We start from the raw sequence: 12,346 nt of genomic DNA, 5'->3' as shown, positions 1-12,346 counted from the left end.
CTCGGTCTCCTTGTGTGAAGTGCAGCTCTCCACCAGAGGCTGAGTTACACGTGACTCTCACTGAAGGGCTGTTACCAGGAGAGGAGGAGACCTTGTACCTTGTTTGTAATGTGTTTGCTGCTTGATGCTTGGAGAACTGCGAGTATGTTGAGCCGAATGAGACATTGAGGGTTACTTTGCCTACTGCCTTGTAGCTGTTAACCCAGAATAAAGTTCCTGTTTAATTCTTAAAAATTGACTTGAGGGAAATTCTGGGAAGCTTTTCCATTGTGAAAAATCCCAGCTATTTTAGTACTTTTGAAATTCTGGCCTCTTTAAGGAGAATATGCATTCATATAGGCTGCAAAGTAAGATGTTGCCTAAAATGCGTGTAATGAAAGACCAACAGGGTTACATCAAGAATTTGAAAATTAATCTTAGTTGCACTGCAGGTATGAAAATCTTGAAAGATTTAAGAAATTTTTTGTGGGTTTTTTTTTGAAGCAGACAAGAATTAAAGATTTCAGTAAATAGAATTAAAAAGGAGTTGGTTTGAAACAATCTGTTAGAACACGTAACTGTTAAAACTGATAATTTAGATCAAATTCCAAATTCTGGGGTATTAAGTTTCATTAGGCTTGCCGTGTTCTTTTTTTGGTTGGAAGTGTATAGCAGCAGAAGGTGAAAGCCATCTGTTTTCATTTTCACCTAACTGTGGGGCAGCATAATTTTCTCTGCAGAGAGGACAGTTAGCTGCATGACTTCTGGCAGCCACATAATTTGGAAAAAAACATGGTTTTTTTGGTTTCTGTGATAAAAGCTCTGAGATAGGAGAGGTAAAATCTTAATCTATTCTGAAAGATGATTATTTATGGCTAGCAATTTCAATTGATACAATTTTTACAAAACAAAATGCAAGCAACAATGTTGCATGAAAGAACTGCCAAGTAACTGTTTTTCGTTTGACAGTACTTAACAACCGTCATTCCTTATGAGAAGAAAAATGGACCCCCATCTGTTGAAGATCTTCAAACATTAACCAAAAGTGAGCATATGAAATTCCACTGATCCTTTCCTCCTTTTTGTATTTTTCCTCAGTTTTGTATTTCCAGTTGCTCAAAGCCAATGAATCCATCCAGTTCTCTCTTCCCCCTTATCCCATGGCATGTATGTAAAAGTGCATGATTTTAACCATACATTTTGGCCAGCTTGTGTTCTGAGCCTTCATGGTAGGTTTGTTTCCTAGCTGTTCTCTGAAACCCTGAAGGCCAGAAACTAGCATGTATCAGGAAGTAAATGTTCTCACATTTTGATGTTGGCTGCATAGCATACAGTTTGGTCTTACAGTGCCTGATATATCCTTATTTGTTTACATTTGCTGTGCTTTATTGAGGTTATTGTAATGACTTTGACAAAATGGAGTGGATGTCAAGATACTTAGGACTAGTTCCATAATGATTGCACTTGACTGCCTTTAAAATAGCCTGTTTCTCTCTGTGGTTTTCGTGGAGGGGTTTTGTTCTTCATAAATTTTGATAAGTAGGAATTCCAAACCAAACAGAGTTTTGTCAATGCTTTGACTTCCCCATTCTTCACACCTTTTTTAGCCCAGATCCTCAAAATTATTTGAAGTTGTAAGTCCTCTAGTTGTTTGATTTCATTGGGATTTTTTAATTCTAATTTGCAAGAAATCGAAGTTGTATTTTTAAAAAAATTACTTAAGGTGATTTAATGTAACAGAGCATCTCTAGGAGTCAATAGTATCTCCTTCATTGGATGTTTATAGGAACAGTTTGAAAATAGATGGTAGAATGTGTTTGATCAGGTCTCAGTGGAGAATCTCACTATGTCTTAAGGTGATTTTCAGCAACAGTTCTGTGGTTCCACAGGTGGCTGAGGGGTGGTAAATTGGTTGGCTCATTGGTTGTTTCCTGGAAAGAGAAAATAAATATTATATAAATTCAAGAGTAAATTAAATGTTTAAGTAGGAATTAAAGTTCCCTTTATTTTTCTACAGCCTTAGGTGTTAATTCATATTTACTTTATGACAAAGAATTTCTCATTTTATGTTTATTCTTGCAAAGAAATTTTTTCCTCTTGCCATATTTAAATTTCACTTGACACTTTTAAGCATGGGTAAAAGCCTTTTAAAAACATTTTGTGTTGTTTGATGGTTTATTAACAAAATGTCTGACACAAATGCATTGTAAAGAGTATTAACAGTATTGATTTTTGTGGGCTGGTTGGAACTTGACCCTCTGACTCAGTTGCAGACTTGTGACGCCCTGTCTCTGCTGTTGATAAGGCAGACAGTGAAGCAGGTGTTTAGGGTTGCCCAGTTGGTTTCTCTTTCAAAGCTGTGATTTACTCCATAGTTATGAACGCTAATGTCTTACTTCAACATGAAACTAGAAATAAAACACTTGTTATAATTTGAGTTTAGAGTCTCATATGAGGAATTTGGAGTTTATTAAATACTGCTTTTCAGTATAATTTTGTATTTTTGATTCTGTCCATCATGTCCTGAGTGCTTTATAAGGAACAGTCATCATTTTTCTTCATGTAGTGATAGACAGGCTTATATGTGTCCAGTCAAGCTTGTCCATGTGTTTTCCTTCTTCAGAAATCAGAAAGATGGACAAGATCTATCCATATATGTCACAAAAATGGCATTTTTGCATTATTCTAAGTTAATGCCAAATTCAGTCATGTATTCAAGATTTTTCTAAGCTACAACAGATAACATTCACCATTTCAGGGAGGAAAATAAGCACCACTGATATTTCCATAGAATCATTCACAGCATTATCCCATTATTTGAGGTAATGATCAAAGATAGTTAAGAAATGCAGCATACTTTTCTGGCCTGAGATTTCCAGCCCATCAATATTTGTTAGCATACTTTAGTTTTGGATGTTGTGACTTTCTTTAGGTGAGAATTTTTATAGGGAGGAGGAGCTTCTTCTTGTTGTTGCTGTTGTTATGACTGATGGCATTTTACTGTAATAATTAACCACATGAAATGGGACTCTTGCATCCATGAACTGTGGAGCTGGGTGAGAATTACACAAGTGAAAGGTGGAGGGGATGTGACGTGTCTTGTATCTTCCCATATTTCAGTTAAGAGATTTCTTTCATCTGGTAGTAATATCTCTATGAGTACTTGGAAATGCTCCATGCTATTTCTTTTAAGTATTGTGTTTAATTTATGACTAAATATCTGATTTATTTTTTTCATACTTTAGTTCTTCATGCCATGAAAGAGGATAGCGAGAAAGTGCCAAGCTTGTTAACAGACTATATTTTAAAGGGTGAGTATGATTCTTAGCAGGGTTTTTATTTGATGCTAAATTAATACATATATGGTATTAGTACCTAAAAGGTGTTTTTGAAAATAGTGATCCTACAGCATTCATGAATTATGTTGCTTTTCAATCAAACACAGCTCTCATTTATGTTCTATTTTGTCCAAGCTTTCTGAGCGTACAGTTCATAAATAAAACATGTTTGTTTGTGGTAGTAAAATATAACAAACTGCTTAATGGCATCAGCAGGAGCAAAGAAGTCTGGCTTATGAAGTGAAATGGGTATAGTTAAAATCTTCCATTGTACAGTTTTTTAAGTATTGGAACTCAAACTGACCATGGTAATAATGCATTTGCTATGCAGAGTGCTTACAGCTTCATTTCAAGTGTTACCTTCTGATCAATAGTAAAAAGTATTTATTTTACTTATTATACCTTCTTAGGATTTTATTTCGAAAGTTTTTGTGTGAATAATTTATTCTCCAGTCTTACGCATTGATTATGTTAATAGAATGCCAGACATTGAAAAACACTGCTTGCTTTAGCTTTAAGGAGTTGTTCCAGGTAGTTTCCATGTTGTTAGATTATTTTTAAATGTTTTTCGTCTGACTTCATTTTTGCCTAGATCTTGCTAATGCTTATGTTCTTACTTAGTTCTTGGTATATGATACAATTTTCTTAAGTGTTTAAAGTTTAGCAAATGCATCAAACTCCCAAGATCTGAACAAATAGCTGTACAGAAGGATGATGGATGCCTTTTTGTTTGCTGCCAAAATGTTCATGATATGCTGCTTTTCAGATGCTGCAAAAGTTTTTCTCTTCTTTTGGTATCATGCATTACAAGTCTCATCCTTTTTTCAAATACACTATCATTTGACTTAACTCACTCCATATGATTTTTAAAGGGTTTTGTATTTCTTACACAAACTTACAGTCACTCTCGTAATCTCATCTCACAGATATTTGAAAGCACTTCCAGGTTTAAATGATGGGTGACATATAGTGTTCTGTCACTTCAGAAAAGCTGAAAAAAGCCATTTAGTATTCTGGAAGCTCCAACAGACTTCATGTTGAAAGAGACCCGTTTCTAAGTTTTGTGCAGGGTTGAAGAAATGTCACATACAATAAGAATGCAGAGGTCCTTTCAGTTGATTCCTTTGATTTTTCCATTGTTACTCTTTCTAAAAATTCTTCCTAAATTAGACAGATTTGTTTGCTTGTGAGCCATGTAGGAACATGGTCAAGGTTTTATCAGTGGTGATGGTACTAAACTGTAGTTTTGTGAAGCAGAATCTTTGACCCAAGAAGATGAACTGTTGTCAGTAATTAAAACTATTTGCTCTTCTTAATACATCTGGTAGTAAGTGACTGGATTTAACAGTGCTCTTCACAGTGTCTGCTCTTATTTTTAGATGTAGCTATCCAGAAGAACTTGCAGATTACTGGGATATTGAGAAGAAACTGGCATCTTAGGGAAATGGAGAAATTTTCTTTATAAGCAAAGAAAGTTTATAAAAGCAGATTACCTGAATATATGAGAAGATGACCTAGTAAGCTTCAATTGAAGTGCCTTCCTGCCTCTTGCATGCTTGTTACTTAAAAGTCACGAGGGATGTTCTACTAGTTAGATGCAACAATTACAAAAACATCATCCATCGAGTGTCTTGGGTCAAACAGGTCATTATATGCAAACACTGCTGTCTTTAAATTGTGAAACACAAATTGTGGGAACATGAAGAGTAATCACCCACATCACTCATAGTGAAAGGAAAAGGCAATTTCCCCTCAGCTACCACTTCCTTAGTGAACAGAATCAAGCCTTTCTTCATCCTCTGTGGGTTTGTGTGCCCAGTGGCAAGGAGTTGTGAGCACAGAATTCTACTTTTCCTTTCAGTGTAACCTTAACTAAACTTTATATGCTATGCTGACATTATGTTAAATATTTATAACTCAGCTAACAGTGTTAACCTGGTAATGTGGATTTATTCTATGGCACAGGCAAAGTCTTCCAATTGTTTCTGAAGTTGTAACCTATTGCTCTTTTTCTGCTGCTAAAACTTCTGGCCTTAAATTCCAGCAAGGCTTTCATGGCACAAAATACTCCCAGCCATCTGTCTATTGTCTAGACATTATTTTTAAAGTTAGTTAAAAGGAGATTGGTTGAATTCTTTACAACCACTTAGATCAATGTTCAGGTGAGCTTTCATACCTGAAATTCTAACCCAATTCTTAAATTCCAAAATAAAAGGAGTGACCTACTTTTTGAGGATTCTGCTCTCTTCACTGTAAAGATTAAAAATGTCTTGGCAAGGTAAAAATCTTTAAGATTTAGGGTTTGAATTTTTTTTCTGAAAGAAGTTCTGGGCCCAGTGATAATAATCCGTATGGTGTAGTGGTAATTGTATTCATTTTACACTGAATGGATTTTACTGCTTTTTCTTAAGCTTTAATCAGACATGAAATTTTGAAATGTGTGAATTATATCACCAAAGGTACTTGGTTCTGTTAAAATCTGTTAAGTACATGTTCCTTTGAGGATCTTTTTTTTCCAATCTTACAACAAAAAAAAGCAGACAGTAAATGACATGTGACATTAGGATATGTGTAGCTTTATGGGAAATCCAGTTTGGCATCTGACTGCGCTGGTAAAACCTTTTTTCAAACTTTATATTCTGTTTTACAGAGCAGAAAAAGAAACTTACAAACAAGCTCTTAATTATTTTTTAAAGCAGCACTGTCTTGCTATTCTGTGGTATGTAAAAAAGTAGAATATGCAGTCTTATGTGGGTGTTATGACTGTCCACAGAATGTTTAATAGACTTGCCCAGATATGGGTGGGCACTGTTGAAAAGTTGCTTTAATTGTTCAGAAGCAAGAACTGAAGAAAAAATGTCAGGAAAAAGATTATTCCCAAAGTATTGTTGGTACAGTGTAAAGGAACAAATAAAAGAAGAATGCTGTGAACATGGAAAGGTAAATGGAACCATAAGATTGAGCATAAGTGTTGATGTAACAAGAAATCTTACCACATTATTGGTGTTCTGAAGATAGTGAAATAAGTTTATATTTTCTGTGAATTCCAACATGTTTTGTAGAATTCACTATCTTGAATAACTTGAGCTAAATGCCAAAATAATTCTGAAATTTGGATCATGTGGGAAGACACACGCAGACTCCTCTGTGTTGTCTAATACTCACTATCTTCATTTCATAATGAATGAGTAAAGTTGTTTGGACAAGAGCAGGAACTTGAAGGACAGTTCTGCAGCCAGATCTGCTATTGACCTTCTGTGTTACTATGGATCATTCTTGCACTTTATTTTTCATAACCAGCTAATCTTTCTGAAATGCTGGAAGTAGAAATCCTCAAAACCTGGTGTGGGCAAATCCAGTGTAATAAAGATATTAAAAAGAACAACTCAGTGCATTTCATGTTAGGGGAAAAAACCACTCTATATGCATTTCTCAATAGGATTATGAGTTTTGAAAATATTTCTGGTGCTTGCTTTCTTTAAAGCATCTTCTTTCCCCAATTTCTACTGCCCCTTGTGTCCCCCCAAATGTTAAAAATACCATCATTTTCCTTGTCATGCTTAAGTCCCTCTTTCCAGGGGTGTTCAGCTTTCCCCTTGATCTTTTCTGTAAGAAGTATCTCCTCAAAGGTAAGTATCCCAAAGCCAGACTAAGTACAAACCCTGTTAGGAGTGGTACAGTGTAGCAGCTTACCTTCTCTTGTTCATGTTGCTCTTACTGCAGCCTAATTATTTTCAAGGGGATATTTTTCCTTTTGTGAGGTTCTGTTTGTTTTTACTTTTCAGTGAACATTTCTATCCTGAACTTAACAATAATGAAAGGGAATTAGTGATTTGCTTTGCAAGTGAACTGTAGTTCTTCTCCCACTAGCATATAATTTACATTATATTTTATAGATTTAGACCTTAAAATGGATGGTAACATGAAATTGATCAGCATTTGCAATTGTGCTTAGTTTTTTCTGGATGTATTTTAATATATCAATATTGTTATTACATTTTATCACTAGGAGTCATGAAGGAGAAACTGGGATTTGAAACAGGGTAGGGGAATGAATTACTGACAGGGAAAGAAATACCAAACCAAGACTGAAATTCTTTACCTTAGCAAGCACGCTTCTGGACTGAAGCTGGCAGCTTCGTAAGGTCACAGTATTTAAATGCTGTTTGTGCTCATCTTTCTATTGACCTTTTTTGATGGTTGAACAAATACAATGTGCTTTGAAAACACTGTGCTTATGTCCATTGAAAGACCTAAATAAACCAAGTTTCTTGTGCACAAGTTAGGCTGTAAAGCAGATGGAGATACTTGTGTCATGCCTTGTAGCTGCATTGGTTTTAGGTGTTGCAACAGTAATAGGTACCATATCCTTTAATGAAAGTGTGTTTGTATGGACTGCACATTGAATTTTTACTTTCTTTTTAAAGAAGCTTTCAGTCTTTCTTGTTGCATGTATAATGTAATGACTTTCTTCATTATGATTAATTTGCCGAGTACAATAATGCAGGTAGTATATTTTACAAATTATAAAAATTAGTATTTATATTTATAGTATTATATATATTATATATAGTGTAGTTGCACCTGTAATCTTTGCAGTATGGCAAGTTTAGGTTGCGTTCTGAAGAAAATCCCTCTGTGCAATTGTTTTTGTCTTCAATCTCACAAATAATAATTGCCAATTTCAACCCCACAAGACAGAAACAAGTATTGTGGGAGTAACAGAAATACTGTAGGGAGCAGCATCTAGGTAGGAGAAGGACTGAAACTGCTGTTTGTATTGAGCTGACAGCTGTTGCCTTGAAAAGCCAACATCTGCTTGGGTCTGATGTATTCACCTACTTGAATGCACATGCAGGGGCTCCAGTCTGTTTGGAGCCATGAGAACTTGGGAGTGCCTGCTGGGATGGAGTTCACAGCAGGTTTAAAGTAGAAGCTGAGGACAGCATTGTGGGAAGGGGAATCATCTTGTTTTATTGCTATATGGGTAGTGAAGAATATCTGACAAAATCTGCTGGAAGCAAGAGTTCCTTAATTTAGCTACTTCCGGAACAAATCGGTGATATATATGAAATGTTAACCGGTGTATACACAGAATTAAGGTGTTAGGGTAGGTTGTCTGGTATCACGTCTAGACATGTTATTTCAAGATTAGTACTTTTGTACTTCCAGTTTTTACAAAATGTGAAGATTTAGCTTCATGTACAAGGACAATTTTTACCTAACTGTTGTATAAAATATATAAGTATGTACTTACAGCTGAAATGATTGCCTTTGAAATCAGATGTGTTATTACTGTAAACTGTTATAAGATGTATTTACTGCTAAGCTGTATTGTTTTCCAGTTGTCCTCAAACAGTAATTGTGACAGAGTGCTAAAAATAATACGCTATACATTACTAGTTAGTAAAATGCCTGAAATGTCTAGTATTGTTTTCTTCTTTTTTTCTGAATGTAGATGTCATGGAAGCAGAATAATTGTCCATCTTTCACCTTGCTATTTCATAACTGATCTTTCAAGTAAAAACTTAAAATATTTTTTTTTGTTTTAACGAAGCAAGAATTTGCACCTTGTTCTATTTAAATTATGCAAATATTTCAGATAATGAGAACATTTTATTTTCTTGCCTTTGAAGTTTTTGTTTAATTGTTACACCTGACTTCTTTATTTGCTTTTGTGTTGTGCTAGCATTGGTTTGAAAGCTGGATTGCTCTGAGGTTTGTGTCTTATACTGAAACAGGAATGAGAAACACATGAAGGACATGTCTTATCTTCCCACTGTGTGATTCTAGTACACGCACCAGAATTAGAAAGTAGAGTTAGAATCTCAAATTGTCAGTGCATATTTTTAAAATATAACTGCATGCGTCACCTGTTATTTAATATTTTGTTTTCAGATATAACACTTTAAAAAGCACTATTTAAGACATGACCTTTAGTTAACTCATTTCTGGATAATATTAGTTAAAGATAGTGGGTTGTGTCACTTCCTTAACTTTTGAGAGAGGCTGAAAACTTAGCTGCCAGTTTCAGTTGATTACTAGATTTTACTGTGTTACTAATAGGGTAGAATCCAATATTTAAGTATTTTAGTATATACATTACATTTTTATGCAGACCAGCTCCACTGATATTTATCTATGTGTATTTGTGGTTTTTTGCAGTTCTGTGTCCTACATGAAGAGGGCTGCCTTTCAGAATTAGCCATGCTCCTTTCTGTGATGAGAAGCTTTCCTTGGATACAACTCATATTATTTTTTCATTTGGCTCTATACCTAAAGCAGTATTCATTTACCTCCTCTGTGTGTGTGGATTTTCTGATTATACAGTAAGTCAACTGGGCATGACAACTCATCCAGTTTAACTTAATAGTGCAATGAACTGGAGCAGGGAACAAACATTGTACAGTTTTACTTGCATTGTTCTGACTTTTTAAAGTCTATTTTTACATTGTATAGCATGTAGTAAATCCTCCTGCACATTTTGTTGTTGGAAGGAAAAGTAAACTTTGAATAGTGTAAATAAAATAAGCCTCATTTTAAGGAATCAGTATTTAAAAGCATCCTTAGTTCCTAAACAAAGTTTAAAAAACAATCTTAGTCAGACTTGGAATTTAAGATTCAAGTGAGTTCTCCAGGACACTCCAGGAAGGTGATTCTGAAAGTCAGAAATCAACACTGCTTTGTAAATGGTAGCCTTGAACTATACAAGATTTGTTCATAGATGAACAAATCCAGATTTCCTGGTTTGACATAAGTAATTGCGTGTTACTTGTTCTTGGTATTAACACAAACATCTGACTTATGTAGTATTTCATGTTTGGTTTTATTTTAGTTATTAATGTTCATGTGGCTTAGATATTCTCCCGTATTGCTGCTATAATTTTACTGGTTTTAAAAAGTGTTTGATCTTAATGAAAATGCTTCGATATATAAACATTTTAAAAGGCAGTATCTTTTTAAAAATACATGTACAGTTTGAAAAACTTGCACCTGACTTCCAAGCTAGTATTATATTGAGATGTTTGGTTTTGCGTATCTCTGGATTTTACTACAAATCTCTCTTGTAAATTGTATGCACTGTCTCCTCTGTGATGATGGACCTGCATTGAAACAGATGAGAATGTATTTTACAAATCCTGTAAAAGAAACGTACCCCATAATCTCAACTTTAAATACTTGTCACAAGTAATTTTGCCAGTCTAAAAGATGAGATTTAAATGTAAGGAGTACTAATTTAAAAAAACAAACAAAAAAAAACCCAACCACTTTTTTCTAGTTTGAGTTCTTATTGTTTCTTCATCCAGATACATATACTGAATATCTGAAGGCATTGGAATATAAGGTTCTAAAGAGACAAACGTGTTTTCTTCAGTTTTTTCCATCTAAAGTCTTCAGGGGTTCTGTTAAAGAATACCTGAATACCTTGCGTCATCCTTCATGTTCAGCTTTATCGTCATCACCAAATACGATTTTGATCAGTAAAACAACATGGTTTGAAAATAGTTCTCATAGTGCATTTTTTTTGTTCTAAAGGCCTCAATATTTTTGTCTTTTGTGCCTTTTTCAGCTTAAAATTCTTTTTCTCCTCCCTCTCCCCCACTTGACCACCAATGGATACTTGCCAGCCTGCTCAGGAATAAATAGATCCTCTCCCTAAGTGTGTCATATATGAAGAAGTTTTTTTGTTGCTTTATTTTAATTCATTTGTGGTTTCTCTAAAAAGAAGGCTGCCATTTATTTCTGTAGCTGGTGTGTTATACATTCATTATGGCATGCTTTTTGTATAGAAATTCTTGATGTTGACTGTTGATACCTGGAAATAGGCAAAGGGGATGACCCTGCTTTATTTTAAAAAAGGTGCATATGTGAAACCCACCATGTCTCTGTGTGAGATTATTCAGAGGTGCTTCAATCTCCTGATGAGGCTTGAAGTGACAAGATGGAACAAAATAAACAACAATTAAGAGAAGAAAAAAAAAAAAGGACAACAACAGAAAAACTTCTGTCAAAGTTTGTGTTACTTGTAACAAATCTTGTATGACATAAAGTCACAAACTACTAAAAGTAATGAAACTGGAAATAAAGACCAGAAACAGCTTTAGTGACTTAAGCATCTGCTTGGGAATTTCATGCCTCTCATCAGACTAAACAAGATTTCAGTATGAAAAGTACCTGTTTACCTTGTATGCATAAACAACAGCTGCCAAATGTGGCAAGTATTATATGTATACCTATATATGTACATTTAAAAAAATAGATCTCAAAACATTTGAATAAAAAGAACCATGCAAATCTGCTTTTCTGCTGAGTTCTATGTACTTTGTAGTCTCTACTATGCATCCTTTTCTTCCTGATCCATTATTGAATCTTGCATTCTTTCAGGGAGATGGATTTCATTCTTCTTTTTAGTTTTAGCATGTGACAGTTGTAAATGGCCACCCAAAAACAGCTGACAGATACCTGAGCAGAGATTTTGTGAAAATCAGTTCTAATTTTGATATGAAGAGCGCTGGAAGCAAAGTTGCCCTAAAGTCATTGAGTTTTAAGGTACTTAATTTATTTGTACCACTTGCTTTACTTCTTTGTCTGCTTTTATCTAACCCTTTTTCTGTGTTTCAGCTCTTTTGTTTGAAGTTTATTTGCTTCATGGATAGGGTAGAATTTTGAGTCAGGGGCTATCTGGCCAGGATGTCAGAGGTAGTCAAGAGTCCTAAAATTGTGTGGTTTTGGTTAAGGGAAAAAACTTGAAAACAACATTGGTGCCCTTCTGGTGATAGATGTAGCTGGACTCTCAGCTGGTGTAAGAAATTGATGAAGAAGAACATCTGCTGTTGACTGTGCCAGGTAATCGTAGCCTTTAACTTGGATTAGTACCATAGCTGTTCACATTGTTGCTTCCAGAGTGGACTACCCTGGCATTCTTTGTGCATGCTTTTCACCTGGAAGCTGTAGCTAGGCCAGAAATGGCACCCTGCGTGCTTGGCAACAGTGTTGATAATCAAGTGTATATCTGCGCAGCACCTTTC

The 12,346-nt window shown here is 34.9% G+C and overlaps 1 protein-coding gene across 1 annotated transcript in view; it reads left to right on the top strand.

The window, feature by feature from the left end:
* Positions 1-11,617, top strand: part of FEZ2 (fasciculation and elongation protein zeta 2) — a 27,447-nt gene extending 15,830 nt beyond the window's left edge. Inside the window, exons 7-9 of the mRNA XM_017746658.1 lie at positions 949-1,024; positions 3,225-3,290; positions 9,483-11,617. Of these exons, the coding sequence (XP_017602147.1) occupies positions 949-1,024; positions 3,225-3,290; positions 9,483-9,499 (159 nt within the window). The 3' untranslated portion in view covers positions 9,500-11,617. The remainder of the gene's footprint in view (positions 1-948; positions 1,025-3,224; positions 3,291-9,482) is intronic.
* The last annotated feature ends 729 nt before the right edge of the window (positions 11,618-12,346 follow it).

The sequence above is a fragment of the Corvus brachyrhynchos genome, unplaced genomic scaffold (assembly GCF_000691975.1).
Source record: "Corvus brachyrhynchos isolate BGI_N302 unplaced genomic scaffold, ASM69197v1 scaffold70, whole genome shotgun sequence".
In the NCBI taxonomy this organism is placed as follows: Eukaryota; Metazoa; Chordata; class Aves; order Passeriformes; family Corvidae; genus Corvus; species Corvus brachyrhynchos.
This window is presented reverse-complemented; position numbering and strand designations above follow the sequence as displayed.